The sequence below is a fragment of the Notechis scutatus genome, chromosome Z, assembly GCF_049901735.1.
Source record: "Notechis scutatus isolate UNSWTSFEM ecotype Mainland chromosome Z, rNotScu1.2, whole genome shotgun sequence".
Classification (NCBI taxonomy): Eukaryota; Metazoa; Chordata; class Lepidosauria; order Squamata; family Elapidae; genus Notechis; species Notechis scutatus.
This window is the reverse complement of record NC_142025.1, coordinates 118,000,643-118,024,920: the sequence shown is the minus strand read 5'-3', so window position 1 is coordinate 118,024,920 and position 24,278 is coordinate 118,000,643. Positions and strand designations below refer to the sequence as shown.

General features: G+C 45.1%; 1 protein-coding gene across 1 annotated transcript in view; it reads right to left on the bottom strand.

The window, feature by feature from the left end:
- CDH24 (cadherin 24) overlaps positions 1–24,278 on the bottom strand; it is a 35,578-nt gene that overhangs the window by 6,611 nt on the left and 4,689 nt on the right. Inside the window, 7 exon segments of the mRNA XM_026683051.2 lie at positions 121–257; positions 402–655; positions 1,456–1,646; positions 5,222–5,389; positions 7,282–7,401; positions 13,176–13,470; positions 15,937–16,252. Coding sequence (XP_026538836.1) covers positions 121–257; positions 402–655; positions 1,456–1,646; positions 5,222–5,389; positions 7,282–7,401; positions 13,176–13,470; positions 15,937–16,155 — 1,384 coding nt within the window. The 5' untranslated portion in view covers positions 16,156–16,252.

Below are 24,278 nucleotides of genomic sequence, written 5' to 3'. Positions count from 1 at the left end.
CTGTCCCGATGAATCAAAATACTACAAAATACTACCCCGTGCTTGCAGTGAAAAACTTTCACTACCTTGGAGCCTCCTGGACTCCCACCCACCGTATCAAACGATCCACCCAGCCCTTACCAAGTTCCGTTGCCAGTACGGTCATATTGTGCCAGGCCAAAACTTCTCGGTCGAGTGGCACCGAGGTCAGAATCGCGCCATCCTGCGGGTTGATGCTGAAATAGCGCTCAGGGTCCGTATGCTGCAGGATGGAGTATCTGGAAGATGGAGGGTGGGCACCTGGGGTATCAGGTTGTCACGGCAACGAGGTATAAATGGAGTAACTGAAACTTCACACACACACAAAGACAACAAACACCGGTTTCCCACCCTGCAGCATCGATGTTGTCCCCAGCCATTACCGGATGACACTGCTGGGCGTATCCAGGTCCACTGCCATGACTTTTCCCACCAGGGTCCCAGGTGGGCCGTTCTCATAAACGGCCAGATGGTATTCAGGACGGGAGAAGACCGGAGGTTCATCAGCATCTTCTACCGTCACCCGGACAGTGGCCACGTCCTTGAAGGGGCCCTTCCGGATGTACTGAGGGTCGATCTGCGTGTTGGTGGCCTCGACTCGGAAGGTGTAAGAGTGGCGGGACTCGAAATCCAGAGGCTGCCCCGCCCACCCAAGCCGAGAGGAACGACAACAAGAGAAAAACTCATGATTGGAATTGAGCAAAGGGCAGGCGGTTCGACGAGTGGGTGAAGGATGGGCAAACCACCAAAGAATGGTGGGTGAGGTGTCTAAGATCCTGTGTCATCCGACAAAAGAAAATGAAAGTCAGTTTGGTCTAGTGGTTAAAGCACCAAGTTAGAAAGCCGAAGACGGTGAGTTCTAGTCCTGTTTTAAGCATGAAAGATGGCTGGAGGACTTTGGGTCAATCACCAAGAGACAGTGAGTTCTAGTCCTACCTTGGGCATGAAAGCCAGCTGGGGGATTTTGTCCCACTCACTTTTTCCAGCCCAACCCACCTCACAGGGTTGTGGGGAAAAGAGGTGGAGGAGACTCTGATGGCCATTTTCGCTGCCTTAAGTTATTCATAAAAATACAAGTCCTATAACAACAGTTGAGGAAGGAAGGGACGGAGGGAGGGAGAAGAAAATGGAAGGAAGGAACAGAAAGAGAAAGAAGGAAGGAAGGGTAGGAGAAAGGAAGGAAAGAAAGAAAGGGAGGGAGAAAGAAGGAAGAGAGAAAGAAAGAAAAAGAAGGAAGAAAAAGAAAAAGAAAGACAAAAGAAAGACAAAAAAGAAAAGGAAGGAAGGAAGGAAGGAAGGAAGGAAGGAAGGAAGGAAGGAAGGAAGGAAGGAAGGAAGGAAGGAAAGACAATGGCTCCCACATCAAAGCTCTTACACCAAAGTTCCAGGAAGGAAGAGAGACAGGAGAAGCTCATAATTCTGAGGTGCTTCACCCACCTTTTTCAAAGTAATGATCCCATCCTGTCCCAACATGTCCGTGTGAATGGCAAAGGCCTCGCCTCCATCTCCTCCATCCAGGATGCTGTAGGCAAGCAGGGCGTTCTCCCCTTCATCAGGATCGTGTGCACGCAGTCTCCCCACTGCGGACCCAGGAGGTGCTGTTTCCACCACGGAAAACTGGTAGGAACCTAGAGAGAAATGGGGTTGAAAGACAAGCAAGTTTCTACAGCCTTTGGAACTTGGCCTCCTCCAGGTGCATTGGACTACAAGTCCCATCCTACTCAGGCACAATGTCAGCCATAAACCAGACAGGAAACACAAATGGATGAGCTAATTCTACATTATCGCAAGGCTAATTGACAGAATCTTGCAAGTCTGAAAGTACAAGTCTCGTGCTGTCTGTTTTAGAGTCTGAGGAACTAAGGAAGGTTTGTTTTGAGCGTTTCCCCCCCTCACTTTCCCATTATGCAGCTCTGGGCTTGGTTTGTTCTTATCTGACCATTCCCTAGGTAGCATTTCTTTGCCCCGTTGCCCATAGTCTTCCTCACATTTAGACATGCTCTGGTGACAGAATAGGACAACACACTGGGGAACCATGGGACAATCCAACAATTCAATCTACAGGTAGTCCTTGACTTAACAACAATTGATTTAGTGACCGAAGTTACAGCAGCACTGAAAAAAAGTGACAGGATCATTTTTTACACTTATGCCCATTGCAGCATCCTCAACACAATGCTGATGATCAAACATGATCAAAAATTAGACACTTGTCCACTGACTCGTACTTTCAACAGTCGCAGTGTCCCACAATTATATCTTCAGCTTTTGCGAACTCCTAATCAGCAAAGTCAACAGGAGAAGCCAGATTCGCTTAACAACCATATTACTAATCTAACAGCTGCAGTGATTCACTTAACAACTGTGGCGAGAAAGGTCGTAGGATGGGCCAAAATTCACTTAGGAAACGTCTCACTCAGCAACAAAAATTTGGGGGCTCTGTTGCGGTCATAAGTTGAGAACTACTTGTAATTATTTAAAATAAAAAAAATATTTTAATGTTTGCCATTCACATTTCATGTTGTCCCTTCTTTTACATCCTTTCTTTACTGATTCTCTTTCATCATTTCTTCAATTTTTAGCGTAAGTCTTGTCCTGCAATGAGTTGGCTGTGGCCAGTTGGCCGTGGTGAGTTGGCCATAGCAAGCCTGTGGGCTGGATTCAGCTCACGATGTGGACAGACCCGGCCCACGGGGCCGTCCTGGTCTACCCAGTGGGAAGAGGAAAGATAAGGTCAATGTAGCTTCAGCCCAGTCTACCCAGTGGGATCAGGCCAGCGTGGAGTCGGCCTGGTCTACCCAATGCGAAGAGGAGCAGTTTGGGGAGTGGCATCGAACTGGCCCTGCCCACCAAGCCAGCAATGCCTGCCCGCCCCCTGTGATCAACCACAGACCTGATGCAGCCCTCAATAAAATCAAGTTTGACATCCCTGCCCTAGACCCTTCTGGTGAGAAATGCTTTAATGACTATGATTGGAGCGACTTCAAATCCATATTCTTCCTTTGCTATTATCTGCCCTGCTGCAAGGCTGGACGGTTTCCAGGGCATTGTTTACTGGGCATAATTATTCCAGATGTTGGGTTACTTCCTCTGATCGTTAGTTCCTACCTCTCTGGCCAATCAATTTCACAGTCGTGAAGATGAACCTGTCAGGTAGCTGTTAAAATTGATGGATGGCTTGGCTGGCTGGCCTGCTGCCTGAAAATATTTATAGGTGTCCCCCCGCCACCTCCCCCTTCTGCTTTCCAGATCGTCTGTTGATGGGTTGCAAGCCATAAGGACAACCCCGCGATGTAAATATCTATAAGCGGCAGCGCAGTAACCCCGAGAGACACACGTCTGAGGGACAACAGACACATGGACACCGTGTCCCAGATACGAGAACGAAAAAGCCAAGCGTTGAAAGGCAAGACGAATATCATGCTTGATATGCCTTGACATCCAAGGAAAGGACAAGGCAGAATCTGTTCACTTCCATGCTCAGCGCATCTCTTGAGTTATGCACTCCAGGAGTCCTCGGCCCTTGTACATCAGGAGATACCAGAAGGTCCTTTAATTCAGGTCGTTGAGCTTAAGGACATACCTTCATATTTGGGGTCCAAGCTACCCTATTTCCCTGAAAATACGACCTACCCTGAAAGTAAGCCCTAGCTTGATTTTGACATGTGTGCCCAAAATAAGCCCTACCCCCCAAAATAAGCCCTAATTAAGATCCCACCCACTCCAGAGTGCACGGGTAAAAGTTAAGATAGGGTGGGGATGGTGGGTGGTGGAGCTGACCTACTACTTACCTTTGGACAGTTGTAGCCAGGCCTCGCACACCCCGACACCTGCCTGGGTGGCCCATTTCTTCTGAAGCCGGCAAGGCTGGCAAGACTTTCCTGAAGGCCTCCGGAGCTGATATGAAAGCTCTGGATCGATCCAGAGCTCCATTATGGGATGCAGAGGCCTTCAGGAGAAGCCTTGCTGGCTGCAGAAGAAGAAGCTCCTGAAGGCCTCTGACCGCGAAAAGGAGGCCAGAGGCGACATGCACAAGTAAATAAACCTATTTGTACCTAATTCCTGTATTCTTAATCATGTTTATACTTATACCTACTATCTTGTAAGTGATTGACAAATAAAATAAGATAAAGTAAGTAAATAAGACCTGGTGCCTTTTTGGGTGGCAATAATAATAATAATAATAAGACAGGGTCTTATTTTTGGGTAAACACAGGTATTAAGAACCTTGGATGTTGTTGCTTAAACCAGCATGTTCAACTTTAGCAACTTTAAAATGGGTGGACTTGAATGGCTTGGTGGCTGGGAGAATTCTGGGAGTTGCAGTCCACCCATCTTAAAAGTAACTGAGGTTTGAGAAACATTGGCTTAAACCTTGGGAAATGTTGGCTTAAACCTTGAAACCTTGTGAAACGTTGGTTTAAATCTTGAAGTCCAGAAGATATGGACCGTTAGGGCGATTCATTTAGAGGTGGTGCTATGTGGTCATAGAATCATAGAGCTGGAAGGGACCTTAGAGGTCTTCTAGTCCAACCCTCTGTCCAAAGTCTCTGAAGGATGTGTAGAATAGATATGGGGGTCATATCTTGCACCAGTTACAGATTTTGAGTCATCACGGGGGGTAGAACACCTTGGAAGATGTGAGACATTTCATTACCCAAACGAGGTAACATCATCAGTGCTCTCTCGTCGGCACTGATGATGTTCCTTAGTTGGGTCATGAAATGTCTGCAAAAAAACTATCAAGCTCAGACAGCACCAAGGACCCTTCAGTCATTCTCCCCTCCTCCTCCTCCTCCTCCTCCTCCCTCCACAAACCCTCCTCCCTTCTAGCACTGATGATGTTCCCTAGTTGGGTTATGAAACATCTGCAAGAAAACTACCAAGGCTCAGAGAGCACCAAGGACCCCACAGTTCAACCCTGAGCTGCAAATTTTCTGCTTTATTGGTACAACTGGGAAGTTACTGGAACATGGGTCATAGGTCAGCCTAGGCACAGCTTCCTATGGGTACTCAGGGCCATCAATGGTCATTAAGAACACACTAACAGTGGGCTCCCAAATCACCCCCTACAGACATGGTTGTCTTCTTTTCATGTTTGGGTGGCTGATGTTTCCACATCTCCACGTCTTTGGGTCTACAAATATTGCCATCTCTTTCTCCACCACTCTGCCCTTGTTCTAAGCAGCTCTATCTCACTTACTCTGTGGGAAGCGGGGAGGGTTATCGTTGACATCGCTAAGGGTGACTGTGACAGTCGTGCTTCCCGAAAGTCCGCCAGTATGGCCTCCCATGTCCTTGGCCTGCACCACGACAAGAAATTCCTGTTGAGTTTCCCGGTCCATGTTGGGGGTGGCTGTTCGAATCACACCTAAGATCACGTGGAGAAGGAAGCAAGAAGAGAATCAGAGAAGTACAGAAGGAGAATTGGTTGATAGGTCAGGTAGGAAAGACATTTGGGTTTCAGAGCCCCATCTCATGATGGAGAAATGGAGGAAACCAAAATTGTGGACAACCCAAGACACGGCTGAGCACATCACATGCACATCTCAGTTGTATGGAGGAACATGGGCAGGTGAACCAAAACTTTCACTGGTCTCTAGGCTCAGGTGATGAGTAGGATGGATGGGAGAAATGGACAGAAGGATGGAAAGAATGGATGGATGGATGGATGGAAGGAAGGAAGGAAGGAAGGAAGAAGGAAGGAAGGAAGGAAGGAAGGAAGGAAGGAAGGAAGGATGAATGGATGAATGGATGAATGGATGGGAAGAATGGAGAGATGGGAAGGATGAATGGAGGGATGGGAAGAATGGAGGGAAGGAAGAATGGGAAGAATGGGAAGAATGGATAGATGGAAAGATGGATGAATGGAGGGGTGGAAGGATGGAAGAATGGTGTGTTGGGAAGAATGGATATATAGATAGATGATAGATATAAATACAGAAAGACATGGATGGATGCACGGATGGAGGAAGGAAGAGAGGGAGGGATGGGAAGAATGGATAGATGAAAAGATGGATGAATGGAAGGGTGGAAGGATGGATTGGGAAGGATGGATGGATTGTTAGATAGATAGATAGATAGATAGATAGATGGGAAGAATGGATAGAAAGATAGATGGACAGAAGTGGATAGAATGGTCGGAAACATGGATGGATGGAAGGATGGATCGATAGATGGCTGGGAGTGGATGGATCGATGAATGGAAGGATGAAAAGATGGAAGGACGGATGGATCAGGTGGAAAGCTGATTGAATGAAATTAGCTGCAGATGGATGAATGTTCCAAAAAGGAGCTTCTGTTTTAACTATGTCAACAGTTCCAACAGAGAAGAGAAGAAGGCATCTTCTCCAACCAGTGGCATCTACCCAGCAACCCATAGGAGCTCTACTAAACCCTGATCTCAAAAGATCAGGAGATGTGTACCCAGAGCTAAGAAAGCAAAGAGTGTAAGACCATCGCCTTCAGGGCCAAGTGAGATATCTCTTAAAGGCGTTGCCGGCTCCTTTGACATCTGTAAAGTTCAGAGTATCTGCTGTCCCACCCGGCCATCCGCACCAACTAGTTCCCCTAGACACCTGCTATTCTGACCTAGGCTCCTCCCAAAAAGCACTAAGCAGATTTTTTCTGTCCCGGCAAAACCCCTTTTATTAAACAAAGGTGAATTTCTTGCCTTCACTTTCAGCCAAAGGCCTGGCAAAGGGTCTAATGAGGAGCACACACCTTATCTAGCCTGGGGAGCTACCAAGTAACTATTTCCAAACGCAGTGCTGACAAGGAAGGGCTCAGCACGGAGTCTCTAAGATGCACAGATAGATCTTCACACTGCTGCAACAAACGAATTGTTTCCTGAAAAAGCCCCCTCCCCTTTTGCTCATCTTTTAATACCTGTGGCCTTACTCCCACGTCAACCTTTAGTTCGTAATTGTTCTTTTTTATTGGCAGCTCTGCGTATGCGCAGGCTGGAAACCGGCTCCAGCTGCTCCCCTGCCTCACTGCTCTCCGACTCCGAAGGCAGCTGCTGACTGCCAGCCTGCCCGACCCCACTCTGCCTCCGATGCAGAGCCCTTGTCCAAGCCTTCCCCCGCCTCCAGGACTGACCCATGTTCCTCCCCAACCTCCTCACTGTCTGACTCTGCTGCCAGCTCTGCTAACCGCAGGCGGGCCATAACACCTGCTTTTTCTCCCCCTACGATGGGGGGTGGGTGACATTTGTAGCCCTACATCCTTCCCCAAAGCTATCGCCCCCTCCCCATTGTGTACCCGTCTGGGGGTCGACGGAGAAGAACGGCAAGCCCTCGAGTACCGTATAGACCAGCTTGGCGCTGTTCCCATAGGTCGGATCGTCAGCATCGTGGGCCGTCACCTGGATCACGGACGTACCTGGGGGAACAAAGTGGGTGAAGGAGAAGAAGGGAGCTGGTTGTGTGAAGGGCAGCAGGAAGGAGAGTCCAGGATCATTCAGAGCTAGCTAGCTCATGATCTACATAAGACTCACGCTGAAATAGGTTAGTTTGGGGCTCAATCCAGAAAGCCAAGCAGTGGTCTTAGCAGGTTGTGTGAACTAGACCACGGAGGTATCAGAATATAGCAGAATCACAGAGTTGGAAGGGACCTTGGAGGTCTTCTAGTCCAACCCCTGCCCAAGCAAGAAACCTGATATCATTTCAGACAAATGGTTGTCCAATCTCTTCTTGCAGCACCTAAAACTTCTGGTGGCAAGTTGTTCCACTGATTAACTGTTCTAACTCTCAGGAATTTTCTCCTTAGTTCTAGGTTGCTTGTCTCCTTGATAAGTTTCCATCTGTTGCTTCTTGTCCTGCCTTCAGATGCTTTGGAGAATAGGTGGACCCCCTCTTCTTTGGGGCAGCCCCTCAAATATTGGAAGACTGCCATCAAGTCATCCCTGGTCCTTCTTTTCCTTAAATGAGACCTATCCAATTCCTGCAGCCGTTCTTCATATGTTTTAGCCTCCAGCCTCCAGCCTCCTAATCATCTTTATTGCTCTGCACCCTTTCCAGAATCTCAACATCTTTTTTATATCTTGGCAATCAAAATTGGATGCAACATTCCAAGTGTGGTCTTACACACTTAGAATATAGAATAGAATAATATAGAAAATAATAATAGAATAGAATAATAGAAAAGAACAGAATAATATAGAATAAGAATAAGGAAAGAATAGAATAGAATAGAATAGAATAGAATAGAATAGAACAGAATAGAATAGGGATGAAACCTGAAAGTTATAGTAAAGAAAAATCTTAATTATCCATGTATTAACTGCAGCTAGAATAGTATTTGCTGAAAACTGGAAAAGTGAAAAGATTCCGATAGAAGAATGTGATTAGGAAAATATTAGTATGTGCAGACATGAATAGATTAACACTGGCAATTAAAGGAAAAGAACAATCTGAATATTATATCATATGGGAATTACTTTATCAATGGTTGGAAAAGAAAAATGGAAATTAGAAATTAAATACATGAACAGAATATAGATATAGATATAGATATAGATATAGATATAGATATATATTTTTCTTAAGTTTTCGTGTGGTACTTACATGTATGGTATTCAGCTTTGTTCAGCTATTTTCCCATCGTCCATTATAGTTGTGCTTTTAAGTTAGAGCAACATTTCAGCAGAATCTCATCACTGCCATCATCAGGCTTCTGTATTGTGTTCGCCTGTGAGTCAGACTTTCAGACTTTTGTCTGACTCACAGACGAACACAACACAGAAGCCTGATAATAGCAGATGAGATTCTACTGAAACGTTGCTACAACTTTAAAAGCACAACTATAATGACGTGGACAAGACATTTGTACCCAGATGACACACTGTATAAAGAAAAGATGGAATGTTTGTAAAATAAAATAAAAACAGTTTATATATATAAAAGAAATAGAATAGAATAGAAGCTGGAAGGGACCTTGGAGGTCTTCTAGTCCAACCCCTGCCCAAGCAGGAAACCCCATCCCATTTCAGACAAATGGCTCTCCAATCTCTTCTTAAAAACCTCCAGTGATGGAACACCCACAACTTCTAGTGGCAAGCTGTTCCACTGGTTAATTGTCCTCACTGTTAGGAAGTTTCGCCTTAATTCCAGGTTGCTTCCATGGTGTTCAGTAGTTTCTTGCATTCAGCAGATGCTAGGAGTGCACAATACAGGTTCCTGTGAAAATCCAGCAGCTCCCTCACAAAAGTGCATGGTGGAAAGGAACCTGAGAGGTCACCTAGTCTAAGCCTTTCCCAGCCAGGAATCCACAGCACCTCTTAAGCAAATTCAAGAGCCAACCTTTGCATTTGAATGTCCTTTAGACGTCGAGGGGAAAAAAAAAAAAACCAGCACCAACAAAACGAAAGATTTCACCCACTCAGGAAAAACTGAAAATCCGCTCTTAAATCTGTTAACTCCATTAGGGAATGACCGATTTACTTTCCTTTTTTTATTTTTTTTTTGCAACCTGTGGCCAGCCTGTGCTCTATTATTTCTAGGGAGAGTTGAGTTCTTTAAAAATGTAACACCTGGTCTGCCCAGAGGCTTACAACAGAAAAACAGTTCAAAAAGAGCTCCCATAGCAACATAGATCAAACCCTCCAGAAACAACCAAATGTGCAACAATCTCAGTTTAAAAGAAGCCGAGAACAGTTAGATCTACAAACAGAAGGCTGGGGAGGGAGTTGAGGCCTTCCCCAACTCAATGCAAGTGGTGCCCAGTTTACCAAACAAATGTAAAATAAATTGATTTTAGATCAGCGTTTCTCAAACATTGGACAGTTTAAGATCGGTGGACTTCAACTCCCAGAATTCCCCAGCCAGCATGTATGGACTTCAACTCCCAGAATTCCCCAGCCAGCATGTGTGGACTTCAACTCCCAGATTCCCCAGCCAGCATGTGTGGACTTCAACTCCCAGACTTCCCCAGCCGGCATGTGTGGACTTCAACTCCCAGACTTCCCCAGCCGGCATGTGTGGACTTCAACTCCCAGACTTCCCCAGCCGGCATGTGGTGGACTTCAACTCCCAGAATTCCCCAGCCGGCATGTGAGGCCTTCAACCCCCAGAATTCCCCAGCCGGCATGTGGGACTGAACAGAATACCTTGAAACTGCTGGCTGGGGAATTCTAGGAATTGAAGTCCATACTTGCCAGCTGGGGAATTCTAGGAATTGAAGTCCACACATGCTACCCGGGGAATTCTGGGAGTTGAAGTCTATATTTGCCAGCTAGGGAATTCTGGGAATTGAAGTCCATACATGCTGGCTAAGGAATTCTGGGAACTGAAGTTCACAAATGCTGACTTAGGGAATCCTGGGAGTCAAAATCCACACATTCTATCTAGGGAATTATGGGAGTTAAAAGTCCCCACATGCTACCTGGAGAATTCTGGGAGTTGGAGTTAACATATGCTGGCTGGTGAATTCTGGGAACTGAAGTCCACATATCTTCAGGTTACCAAGTGTGAAAAACAATGGACTAAGCCAACATTTTGAGCTGTTCAAAATCCTTGTGCATTCTTCAATTATAATTCAGGAAGGAAACCCATTCCGGCTCAATAATATCATAATGTTGACAGATAATGTCAACACGCCTCACTTTAAATTGGCTTTTTAAATTAAGTTTCCGTTCACACAATATATTTAAGGGGGTGGCAGAATTAGCCTCTAAGCTGGGTATCAAAGCATACCTTAACCAGAAATAATGCAACTGGCTAGATTGGATCCCACTTTTAGAGCAGAAAAATCAAAATACGAGTAGTCCTCAATTTACAACAATTCATTTAGTGACCATTTGAAAACAACACTGAAAAAAAGTGACTTATGACCGTTTTTTACATTTATAACCATTGCAGAATTCCTGACCATGTGATCAAAATTCGGGTACTTGGCAACTCGTACCGTGTTTCTCATATAATAAGGCCGGGTCTTATTTTTTTTTGAGCCCCCCAAAAATGGCTAGGCCGTCTTTTCGGGGGTGACTTAATTCCCCCCCTTGCATCTTCGGGCGGGTGGCGATGGCTTGGATGTTGACCTTGGCATTGGTGGGGCACTTCGTATCAGGGTCAACGCAGGCAGCACCATATCTGGGTGTGCAACAAAAGTACTTCCTAACGGCAAGCCCCCCCACCATTCCCCCCATTTCGCATGTTTTAATATAGGCCTTAATTTGGGGGGAGGGGCTTAATTTCATTTCATGCCTATAAAATATGCTGGGACTTCCTATTGGGCGAGGCCGTATTGTTGGAGAAACGGTATTTATGACGGTTGCAATGTCTCGGGGGTCCCTTTTTGCAACCTCCTGGCAAGCCAGTTTCACTTAACGACCATGTTCCCAACATAACTACCACGGTGATTTACTTAATAACTGTGGCAAGACAGGTCTTTTCTGGGTTCTAGAATATCTCAAAGACTTCATATGGACGCCCAACATCCAGAACGTCATCAAAAAAAGCACGAAAGAGAATGTTCTTCCTGCGCCAGCTCAGAAAGCTCAGACTGCCCAAAGAGGTGGTGATAACAGTTCAACGGAGGGATGATTGAGTTTGTTATTTGTAGCTCTGTAACCATCTGGTTTGGCACAGCAACCAAACAGGACAGACACAGACTTCGACGGATGATTACCAGCCTGCCTTCCGTTGAGGACCTGTATATTCTGTGGGTCAGAAAGAGGGCTGAAAAAATATCCCCTCTTGGACATAAACTGTGACAACTTTTTCCCTCGAGATGACGCTGTGGGGCATTGCACGCCAAAAACAACTAGACAGAAGAACAGGTTTTTTTCCCCTGTGTCATCACCCTGCTAGACAACTCATTCCCACAACACTGAGTAATACTTAGTAGGGCTGTGTTACTATTGTCGTTCTCTTCTTTCCTATGACCTATTTTCTTCTCTTCTTATGATTATAACTTTGTTGGTTGTAGCTTAGGATTTCTATGAATTGTTTTATTGAGTATCCTAGTATGATTTGTGTTGATTGCTTATTTGGTATTCTATGACTATTAGCAGTTATGATTGTGATAAATGTCTTTTATGATGATTATGATCACTATTTATCACTTGTTGCTTGTACTACACTAAGAGCGTATGCACCAGGGACAAATTCCTTCTGTGTCTGATCACACTTGGCAAATAAAGAATTCTCTTCTCTTCTCTTCTGTATTCTATATTCTATTCTATTCTATTCTGTTCTGTTCTGTTCTGTTCTGTTCTATTCTGTATTCTACTCTATTCTGTATTCCATATTCTATTCTACATTCTATTCTTCTACATTCTGTTTTATTCTATATTCTACTTCACTCTATTCTATTCTGTTCTATTCTATATTCTATTCTATATTCTACTCTATTCTATTTTCTAATATATTCTCTTCTGTTATGTATTGTATATTCTATTCTATATTGTGTATTCTATTCTATTTGATATTCTATTCTATTCTGTTCTATTTTATATTCTACAGATAACAAATAATCAGAGTTGGAAGGGATCTTCTAATTTATCTTCTTTTTTAATTTATATTCCATTCCATTCCATTCCTTCTTATGACTATAACTTTGTTGCCTGTATCTTACAATTTATATTACAGGTAGTTCGTAGCTTACAACAGTTCATATAGTGACCGTTCAAAGTTACAACGGCCTTGGAAACAGGACCATTTTTCAAGCTTATGACCGTTGCAGCATCCTCATGATTATGTGATTTATATGGTTATGAGACTTGACAACTGATTCATATTTATGACAGTTGTAGTGTCCTGGAGTCACGTGATCCCCTTTTGCGACCTTATGACAAGCCAAGTCAATGGTGAAACCAGGTTCACTTAACAAACCATGTTACTCATTTAAGAACTGCAGCAATTCACTTAACAAACATTATAAGAAAAGTCGTAAAAATGGAGCAAACTCACTGAATGCATTTTTCATTTAACCACAGACATTTTGGGCTCAGTTGTGGTAAGCTGAGGTCTATCTTTAATTATTTTATGGAGTATCCTAGTTTGATTGATACTGGTTGCTTATTTAGCACCTATGAGTATTTTAAATTAAAAATTAAATTAAAAATTAGAGCTCCTTTCCTGTGGGAGCTCAAGAGGGTCAGGAATTCCACAGATCATCTGAAGATCTTCTCCTAATTTTCCTCACAACCAACTCACCGACATTGCTCATCTCCGGCACGGTGGCATGATAGGGGCCCTGAAGGAAGACAGGTGGATTGTCATTAATGTCCTGGACTTTGATAATGAACTCAGAGGGGGGCTCCAGAGGCCGGTTGGACGCCCGATCTACCGCTTGGGCCAGTAACGTGTACTGTGCCTTCTCCTCTCGGTCCAACGTCTTGGTGACATGGATGTTGCCTGTCTTCTCGTCGATGACGAAGACCGTGCCAGCCCCTTCTCCAGTCAAGACATACTTGATGCGGCCTTCCCCATGATCCACGTCCGTGTGCAACTGCCAAAGAGAAGGAAGACATACAAGTATGGAGGTTGGCCAACAGGATCTGCAGAGTAAGATCAGGTGGGCCAATCTTCTTGAGATCATCATCTTCTTCTTTTAACGACCCCATAATCCCTTGCGGGATGGAGTCTGGGCAACTGAATGGAGCTAGCAGAGTGTTTTAATGGCCAGATGCCCTTCCTGTCTCCAATGCGGAGTTTTGTTCAGCAGATATATTCTCAGTGTGCCTAGAGAGAGAAACATCTGCTTTTACCTAGGATCAAACTCACAGCTTCCTGACTGTGAGGCAAGAGCTCCACCCCAGGCCACCGCACTACTCGGCCAATCTTCTTGAGATGAACATAGAATAATAGGGTTGGAAGAGACCTTGGTGGTCTTCTAGTCCAATTCGCTGCTCAAGCAGGAGAAACCTATACCACTATGGACAAATGGCTGACCAATCACTTCTTGAAAACCGCCACTGACGGAGCACCCACAACTTCTGAAGGCAACCTGTTCCACTAATTAATTGTTCTCATAGTAAGGAAATTTCTCCTTAGTTCTAGGTTGGATCTCCAGTCCTCTCAGGCTGTGGACTTCCTATGACTTGAAGATGAGTGAGTTACAATGGACCACATACAAGATTTTCCAGACCCAAGGTAGAAGAACCAGTTGGTCCTCAAGAGAGGTAGAATCAGGGTTGTGAAGTGTTAGTATTACTTTATAATGGCTGGATAAGACCACCCTTGGAATATTGCATCCAGTTTTGGTTGCCACGATATAAAAAAGATGTTGAGACTCTAGAAAGAGTGCAGAGAAGAGCAACCAACATGATTAGGGGACTGGAGGTTAAACATATAAAGAATGGTTGCAGGAATTGGGTGTGTCTCGTTTGATGAAAAGAACGTTTTCTAAACCTTTAGAAAACCTTTATAAAATGTTTTACCATTGGCATCTAGCACCAGCAAGACTGGCTAAAATATACCCTAACATAGACCCAGAATGCTGGAAATGTAAAAATAAGCAAGGTACCTTATTTCACATGTGGTGGTCCTGCCCTAAAGAAAAAAAATATTGGAATTAAAATGAGGAAATGGTTGCAAGAAATTACCAGTCTCCAAATAGAACCTAGGCCTGAAATGTTTTTTTTAGGGATAATCAGAGGGGCATTTAAGAAAGAAATTAAATATATCATAATACATGTACTAACAGCGGCAAGAATAACTTACGCACAAAGTTGGAAACTGGATAGTATCCCCACAGATAGAATGATAATAAAGAAAATAATGGATTGTGCAGAAATGGTCAAACCCACACTAGAATTACAGGATAGAGAAGACATGGAATACTATATGGTATGGGGAAAATGGTACAATTGGTTAGACTGTAGAAATAAAAAATAATGTAAATATGTATATAGCAACTTACATGGAAATGTTGGTGTCACATCACTGCAAAGACTGTAAATACGTTGTTTTTATATGTGTTGTTGTTTTATGTGGGTTTTTTTTTAATGTGAAAAGGTTCAATAAAATTATTTTTTAAAAAAAGAAAAGAAAAGAAGGACTAGGGTGACTTGCTAGCAGTCTTCCAGTATCTTGGGGCTACCCCAAAGAAGAGGGGGTCAACTTATTATCCAAAGCACCTCAAGGCAGAACAAGAAACAACGGATGGAAACTCATCAAGGAGAGAAGCAACCTAGAACTAAGGAGAGGAATTTCCTAACAGTGAGAAGAATTAATCAGTGGAACTCCTTGCCACCAGAAGTTGCGGATGCTCCAACACTGGAGGTTTTAAAGAAGAAATTGGACGACCCTTTATCTGAAATAGTAGAAGGTTTCCTGCTTAAGCAGGGGGCTGGACTAGAAGACCTCCAAGGTCCCTTCCAACTCTGTTATTCTGTTAAGAGATTAGGTGTAAGTGTATTGTTTTGCAGTTATTCTGCCTGCCACCCTTGGCCAATCATTGTTCAGTATTAAATTGCCTATGAAGGCCGACAACTGCCTTGTTGTAATGAGTTCACAGCTCAAGCAAGATCTGACCTCACGATTTCTTGACCAAGAACTAGTTTGAATTAATACTGTCTATTTTTTTTTTTCCTGTATTCAGCTCCAATTAGCGGACTGTTTATTGACTCTGAGCTGGCCTTTGATTGACTACGGAATTTTAAATATTTCTCCCCCTCCCTAGGAAGATAATTCCAGGGAGATAATACCACGACCACAAGAAGTTTGAGAAAGTTTGCATTCATTTCTAAAATGCACAGATTTGAGGCCATTGGTAGAATTGACCGGGGAGAATTTGAGAGAAGGAAAGATCAAGAAGGAAGAATCTCCAAGAAGAAGAAACTCCCTGAAGGGCTTGAATCCAGAACCCTGAAAGAGGGAATCCAACCTGGGGGGAAATTTTCCAGAAAACGAGGATACCTCAAAACTACAAATTCCATCTCTCCCCCTCAACCAAGGAGGATTCAGGACTCACCCTTCCGATAAGGACAGGTTCGGGACCAGAATATTCTTCAATGACGAAGAACTGGTTCCACACCCAACTGCGACGGCTTCTGAAGAGAGGTCGTTCCCAACGTTGAGACAGGTTTCCCCGGAAGGATCCGGTCTTGTCTCCCTGGTTGGGGGGCATCAGACGGCCGGCACAACCACACCCTCCCAGCCAAGCGAGGAGAAGCTGCAGGAAGCTGACCATGGCTTGTCCTCTCAGGTTCAGACTTCTCGCAACGGGACACTTAGTTCTTCTGCATGGCCCATGAGGACCAGTTACCCCATCCAGTGGGAGTGGAGATCTGGACACAAGGGAGAAGGTTGGAGATCAAACACGGCTCTCAACCATGATCAATTCTCGGAAGAACCCACCAGCAGAACATCTGGGCAGCTTGGGGTTCCATGTCTCCAGCTCTACATGCCTTGTGGTCAGATCATTTGAAAGACTGTCTTTAATTGATGATATCTGGCCATGTTTCCTCGAAAATAAGACCCTGTCTTATATATTTTTTTGCCACCAAAAAAGGCACCAGGTCTTATTTTCGGGGGATGTCATCCACTGACTAACCTCACTTATTAGTCAGCCTTGGTAGCACAGTGGTTAGAGTACAGTACTGCAAACTACTTCTGCTAACAGCCAGCTGCATGCAATTTGGCAGATCGAATCCCACCAGGCTCAAGATTGACTCAGCCTTCCATCCTTCCAGGGTGGGTAAAATGAGGACCCAGATTGTTGGGGGTAAGACGCTGACTCTGTAAACTGCTCAGAGAGGGCTGTAAAGCACTGTAAAGTGGCACATAAGTCTAAGTGCTATTGCTATTGTGCGTGTCCTGTCCCCCGGCCTCCTTTTCACTGTCAGAGGCCTTCGGGAACTTCTTCTGTGGCCAGCAAGGCTTTCCTGAGGCCTCTGCAGTGGGTAACGGAGCTCTGGATCAATCCAGAGCTCCAGAGGCCTTCAGGAAAGCCTTGCCAGCCTTGCCGGCTGCCAGAGAAATGGGCTAGCAAGGCAGGTGTCAGGGTGTGCGAGGCCTGGCTACAACTGCCCAAAGGTAAGTAGTAGGGCAGCCTCATCCTCCTATCCCCACCCTAGCTTAATTTTTACCTGTGCACTCTGGAGTGGATGGGGTCTTATAGGGCTTATTTTGGGGAGTAGGGCTTATATTGGGCACACGTGTAAAAACCAAGCTAGGACTTACTTTCAGGGTAGGTCGTATTTTCAGGGAAACAGTGTAATCTGACCCACCAGAGCAGGGAAGCAGTTGACGTTATGGGTCCTTCTAAGGAAGTCCCTCCAGGGAAGAGGTCTCGGCAACTTTAAACTTCGTGGACTTCAACTCCCAGGATTCCTCCGGCTGGGGAATTCTGGGAGTCAAAGTCCACCAAAACCTGGCAACAGGTTTGGAGAGGGCCTGCTCTAGTGGTAACCAAGGAAAAGGGCCTTCTCTGTGTGTTTCCCTGGGGAACATCAACCTTGCAGAAATAAGACTGGCTCCCATCTGGATATTCTTTGAATGGTCCCGAAGATCTGGTTTTGCCCATGGGCCTGGAGACCCCAAGTGGTATGGAGCCCACCAAGATGTTGGTTTGTTTGTTGTCACCAAAGAGGTGGGTATTTATTGGGGTTTATATTGGGGTTTTATTTCTGTAAGCCGCCTGGAGTCGCCCTGAATGAGCTTGGGCAGCCCTGTACATTTTCTACAGAAATAAATATTTGCCTGGGAAATGGACGAAGCAATTAAAACCATCTTTGGATTCTATGGTTAGTGTGAACCACAAGATCACATCCCAGAGCCAAGCGTGTCTCTCTCTCTCCACATATGTGTTTCTACTCAGTGCCTGAACTCCCCTCTGACTGCAACCGTGGGGCTCAGCTGCTTCTCCTAAAATGAGGTGCCCCGGTGAGGTAATTTCCAGCAAGATTGATTTCCCAGAAGTTGGCTCTCCTCTGGCCAGATGGATCCCTGAACATTTCCCCTGTGTTTCTTTTCCAACTGAGGACGGGGTCCCTGTTCTCTCTCCAAAAGGTTGCAGCCTTTGGTTCTGGATTAGCATCTCCCTACGTCCAGCAAGGTTCTGGTTGCCCAGTAGAAAAATAGAACGGAGATAGATAGATGATACATGAGAGATGACAGATGACAGAGAGAGAGAGGGAGGGAGATAGAGAGGGAGAGGGAGGGGGGAAAGGCAGGCAGATGATAGATTGGATGGATGGATAGATGGATGGATATATACATACTGTATATAGAAAGAGAGACAGAAAACATGGATGAAGATAGATGATTGGATGGATGGATCAATGGATATATACATACTGTATAGAATGAGAAAGAGACAGAAAGAGAATGCATGAAGATAGATACAAACAGACAGATGATATAGATGATAGACAGATAAATAGGATCATTGGATGGATATGAGGATGTGGATGTATGGATATATATGTGGGTGTGGGGGGGGGAGAGAGAGAGATCGGTAGATGATAGATACACATGGATGGATGGAGATAGAGAGAGAGAATGAAGAGAAATAATGGATAGATGGGTAGATGGATGGATGAAGATAGATAGATAGAGATAGATAAATAGATAGAATAGACATAGAGATAGAAAGTTACAATGGATGGATGGATACATAGAGAGAGAGAATGAAAAGAAATAATGGATAGATGGGTAGATGGATGGATGAAGATAGATAGATAGATAAATAAATAATTAGAATAGACATAGAGATAGAAACTTACAATAGATGGATGAATGGATGCAGATAGATGATAGACAGATTTAATTGTGATTAGAATAGATAGGTATAATGGCTGAATATCAGAATTACTGGATAGGGGGGAAACGGGGAGTGATGTCATTTGAATGTGTCTGAAATGCCAATTTAATCCATATATAAATCCCTGGTTGAGGGATTTGTAAGCATCCAGCCCTAATCCTCCGATGCATGTCGATATTTTGTGCCCGTCTTGAAACATCTGTGTGAACCAACCAGCCCATCAAATTAAGCCATGGCGACTTTAAGCCGTGTGGACTCCATCTCCCAGAATGCCCCAGCCAGCATGCTCCCAAGCACAGAAGCCCCTCCCTGTGCCCCAAAGCACGCTGACCGGGGGAATTCTGGGAGCTGAAGTCCACGCACCTTATTATATACATTTCAGGCATCGCTGGCTAGGTGAACTCAACACTCCCTCATCTTCCACTAGAAGTCTCTAATTCTGCCTCCTTTCCAATGCCCAACTTAAACCACCCAAGGACAAGGCTACCAGTCCTCATTGAGGCCCTGCCTTGCAACCCCTTCCCCAGCTGGCCCGAATCCTGACCATCACAGCTTCTGACCCTCCCCGGATCTCAGTCCAAAGCCTCCCTGAACCTTTTCTTTCCTAGTTTCTCCTCCTCCTCTTCCTCCCCCCTCCCTGCACACACATTCCTCTTTTTTTTCTTCAACACCCAACTTGTGCGCCCACCTCCGGTGCCCCTCGCTTTGTGCACCAGTCCATCAGCTGTCCGTCCACCGAGGCCCCTTTCGCTATTCATTGGAGCAGCCATCTGCCCACCTGCCCATCCATCCATCCATCCATCCATCCATCCGTGAGGATTATTTATCTCCCCCTCCGTCTCTCCCACCCCCATCCTCACCTTGCCACCCCCCCACAACCCATCCTCACTGCCTGCCACCCTCCTTGCCTGCCCATGCATTCATCGCATTCGCCCAGCTGTCCTGCAGACAAGGAAGGAGAGAAAAATAAAATAAAATGATGGATGGATGGATGGACAGAGAGAGGGACTGAAATCACCAGAGGCCTGTGCGAGGAGAATGACAAATGAGGGGAGAAAGCACCCTCAAATCTCCCCCCTGGGAACCATTGCCAAAACACACACACACACACACACACACACACACACACACACACAGTGTGAAATTTGCAGCTTGCAACCTGGTTTAAAGTCTTGTAAAAGAGCCTCTGGCAATGATTGGTGAGTTGGTCAGCAACTGGTTTTTTTTTAGGATGCTTGGCATCTCTGACGGTTGGTTAACAGCTGGCTGAAGCAGCAGTTTTTTAGAATACGTACATACATACATACATATATGGTATTCAGCTTAAACTTAACACACACACACACACACACACATATTCTGCACTAAAACAGGTGTCATGCATCAAATAGGATTGAAACCATCTTTCCTGTAAATGGGAAGCCATATTGGCTGGCTTTGATCTGGTTTGCAGGAAAAGAAAGGGACTTGGAGGGGTTAGCCAGGGAATGTTGGCTTGTTTCTGGCTGAACAGCCGGGTTTCATACAACTATGTTAGATTGGGATTATGTGGGTTGGGTATCTGGGCTTTGGCATCTCGTGAGGATGTAGGGATTTAGTTTGCCTTGACAACACAGTGTTTCTCAACTGGGACAACTGTAAGATGGGTGGACTTCAACTCCCAGAATTCCCCTTAATCCCAGGAGAACTGGGATTAAGCCTGCTGGACATCCAGTTGTCCTGGGATTAAGGGTTATTATCACCCTTTTTGAACCAAACTCAGTTCCTGTCGAGTTCATTGACACTTTCCTGTTGTTTCTTTGGTTGTAATGGCCAGAAGGTTTGCAAATGTCTTTTTCTGGAACAATACTTTGATTTCGCAGAATATCCTATGATCCTGAGCTGTCCTAGTGGTCTCCTATCCAAGGACTAAACCAGAAATCCAGCCTTGTTGGCCAAGTGCTGCCCCCTGGCGGGGCCGCCTAAGCAGTGCAAACCTTCCTTCTCTCTCTCCTTCCCATTGACATTCCCTTCCTTTCCCTCTTCTTTCCACCCTCCTTTCTATCTTTTCCTTCCACCCTCCCCATCTTTTCCTTCCTTCCTTCCTTCCTTCCCTTCCTTCCTTCCTTCCTTCCTTCCTTCCTTCCCTCCCTCCCTCCCTTCTCCTTTTCACCTCCCTCCCACCCTTTCACCTTCTTTCCTTTTCCTCCCTCCTCCCTCCCTCTCTCCCTTCCTCTTTCCCTTTTCTTTCTTTCCTCCCTCCCACTCCCCTCCCCTTAACCCCTCCGCCCCTCCCGCCTTCCCCTTGCCCCTTTCCCTGCCTCTCTCTCCCCTCTTCCCCCAATCACCACCCTCTGAGCCCCTCAACCCTCCGCCCTTCTCTGCCCTCTCAGCCTTTGCGCAGCTGTTCAGGAGTGCCAGAGTCGCCCCCTCCCCTCCTCTCTCCCTCTCCCTCCCTCCGGGTTCCCCCTCAGCCGGCCCTCCCCCTCCTCCTCCTCCTCCACGGCTCGTAATCACCGCCATTCATTCCGGGCGACGGAGGAGTACCTCACTTGGCTTCCTTTCTATCGATCGGGATGGAAGATAAACAGCGGGGAAATGAGTAAAAAAGGGGGATTTCTATTTTGGACCCCTTTCTCTGCCTGGCTGTGCATCCCTCAAAATCAGTGGGGGTGGGACTCTCCTGCCCCCCCAAAAAACCATTCCTTGCACCCCAAATGAGGTGCCTCAGAGCCTGTGCAGAGTGCCTTCTCCTCACCCAAGTGCCTGGCTTGGCCCCAGCCTTTTTTTGAGAGGGGGTGGGGGGCTGGGGCCAAGCCAGGCACTTGGGTGAGGAGAAGGCACTCTGCGCAGGCTCTGAGGCACCTCATTTGGGCACCAGGCTGACAGCTGGTCCTCCACTTACGACCGTAAGGGAGCCAAGCCTGCCCGTTCCAGTACGGACGGTCACAAAATATAGGCATCACCTGGTTTTACAAATCTTACCCCCACACACATACAGTTGTTAAGTGAAACACCCCAATGGGTAAGCGAATCTCACGGTCATTAAGTGAATCCAATCCCCCACCCAATTGACACTGCTTGTGGGGGAGCCAGCTGAGCACAAATGGGGAAGGTCACCATATCCCAGGATGTGACCAAGGTCATAAATACGTGTCCATTGCCAAATGTCCAAATTCTGATCATGGGACGCTGATGGTTGTAAGTGTGAGGAATGGTTCTTTTTTCAGTGCCGTTGTAACTTGGAACGACTGCTAAACGAATAGTAGTAAGTCAAGGACGAGATGGGTTTGGGCTACCTGAGCTAGTAAAGCATTTGTGCAAAGCAAGGGTCCAGTCAGAAAGACTGCCATTTGCCCCCCCAAAAAAAAAAAAAAACAGGTAGTCCTCGACTTACAACCCACAAGGGAGCTCCAAATTTCTATGGTTAAGCAAGAGCTGTTAAGGGAACTTTGCTTCATTTTATGACCTTCCTTGCCACGATGGTTAAAGGAATCACTTCGGTTGAGTTAGTAACACAGTTGTTAAGTGAATCGGCTTCCCCCCCCATTGACTTTGCTTGTCAGACGGTCGCAAAAGGGGATGGCGTGGCCCCCGGGACACTGCAACCATCACAAATACATGCCAGTTTCCAAGCATCCAAATTTTGAACACGTGATCATGAATATTCTACGGCAGTTGTAAGTGTAAAAAACGGTCCCAAGTAAAAAAAAAATTCAGTGCCGTTGTAACTTTGAACAGTCACTAAATGAATGGTTAATTCAGCCTTAATGACCCCTGGCAGGCCACTAACCCAGATTGGAATCAACCATGGGAAACAGAAGATAGAGAGGAAGCTATAAATTCTAACCCAGAGATTGGGAATGATGGCCTCCTTATGACTTGCGGACTTCAACTCCCAGAATTCCTCAGCCAGCACGGGGATCTATGGAGTCTTTATGACTTGTGGACTTCAACTCCCAGAATTCCTCAGCTAGCATGGAGAACTATGGCCTCCTTTTGGCTTGTGGACTTCAATTCCCAGAATTCCTGAGCCAGCATGGGGATCTATGGAGTCTTTATGACTTGTGGACTTCAACTCCCAGAATTCCTCAGCTAGCATGGAGAACTATGGCCTCCTTTTGGCTTGTGGACTTCAATTCCCAGAATTCCTGAGCCAGTCATGCTGGCTCAGGAATTCTGGGAGTTGAAGTCCACAACTCATGAAAGGGGCCTTAATTCTGCATCCCTATTCTAACCCATCTTTGTGAGAAGAAGCTGTTAAATAAAAAGGAGAATATTCTAGATTTGCATTTCAAGAATATCTGAAAGCCATCTTAACATTGCTAGTGGAAAAGCCAGAAAGTTTGTCTGTCTGTGTGTCCGTATGTCTCTCTCTCTCTTGTGTGTCTCTGTCTGTGTGAAAGCTCTAAGACACAGAAAGATGTTACAGGACCAAGATTTTCAAGCACCACAAAGGTGTGTGTATGTGTGTGTTTGTGCGTAAGCTCTGAGGCTTTCCTTCATGGACCACAAAGAGGTCTGTGTGTATATGTGTGTGTGTGTGTTTGTGTGTAACCTTTGAGACTCAAGAGTGCAGCCATGAGGAGAACATTTCCATTCATGGACCACAAAGCTTGTACAGATTACAGATTAACAGAGTTGGAAGGGACCTTGTAGGTCATCTAGTCCAACCCCAATGCCCAAACAGACCCTACACTGTATGTGTGTGTTTGTGTTTGTATGTAAGCGCTGAGACTCAAGTGATGCTTGAATGCCAAGATTTTCATTCATAGATCCCAAAGGTGTGTGTTTGTGTGTGTGTTTGCATATTTGTGTGTAAGCTCTGAGGTAAGTAGTCCTTGACTTACAACCGTTTCTTTAGTGACCATTCGAAGCTATATCAGCACTGAAAAGAGTGGCTTACGACGTTTTTCACACTTACAATCATTGCAGCATCCCTGTTGTCCCGTGATCCAAATTCAGACATTTGGCAACTGACTCGTATTTATGATGGTCTCAGTGTCCCTGGGATTGCGTGATCTCCCTTTTGTGACCTTCCAACCAGCAAAAGTGAAAAGGGGAAGCCAGATTCACTTAATGACTATGTCCCTAACTGAACAACTGCAGTGATTCCCTTAACAATGGTGACAAGAAAAGCCGTCCAATGGGACGAAACTCGCTGAAACAAATGTCTCGCTTAGCAACAGAAATCCAGGGCTCAATTGTGGCTATAAGTCAAGGACTAGCGGTATCTAAATCCCTCAGAGTCAGCCTCAAATATTTGGGTTTTGCTAGAAAGTTGAGGAAGGGTTGCAAAACTTGCATTTTTAAGACCTTTTTCCCTCAAAAATAATAAATAAAATAAAACAGAATTAAAAAAAGTAAAATAAGATAAAGTAAAATAAAAAAGTAAAACATAGCAAAATAATAAAGTAAAATAACATAAAATAATAATAAAGAAAAATAAAACAAAACAAAACAATATAATAAAGTGGTTAGAAGCCCCTACAGTGAATAATAAAATAAAATAATAAAATTAAAATAAAGTAATAAAATATAAAATAAAATAAAAATAAAAAATAAAAATA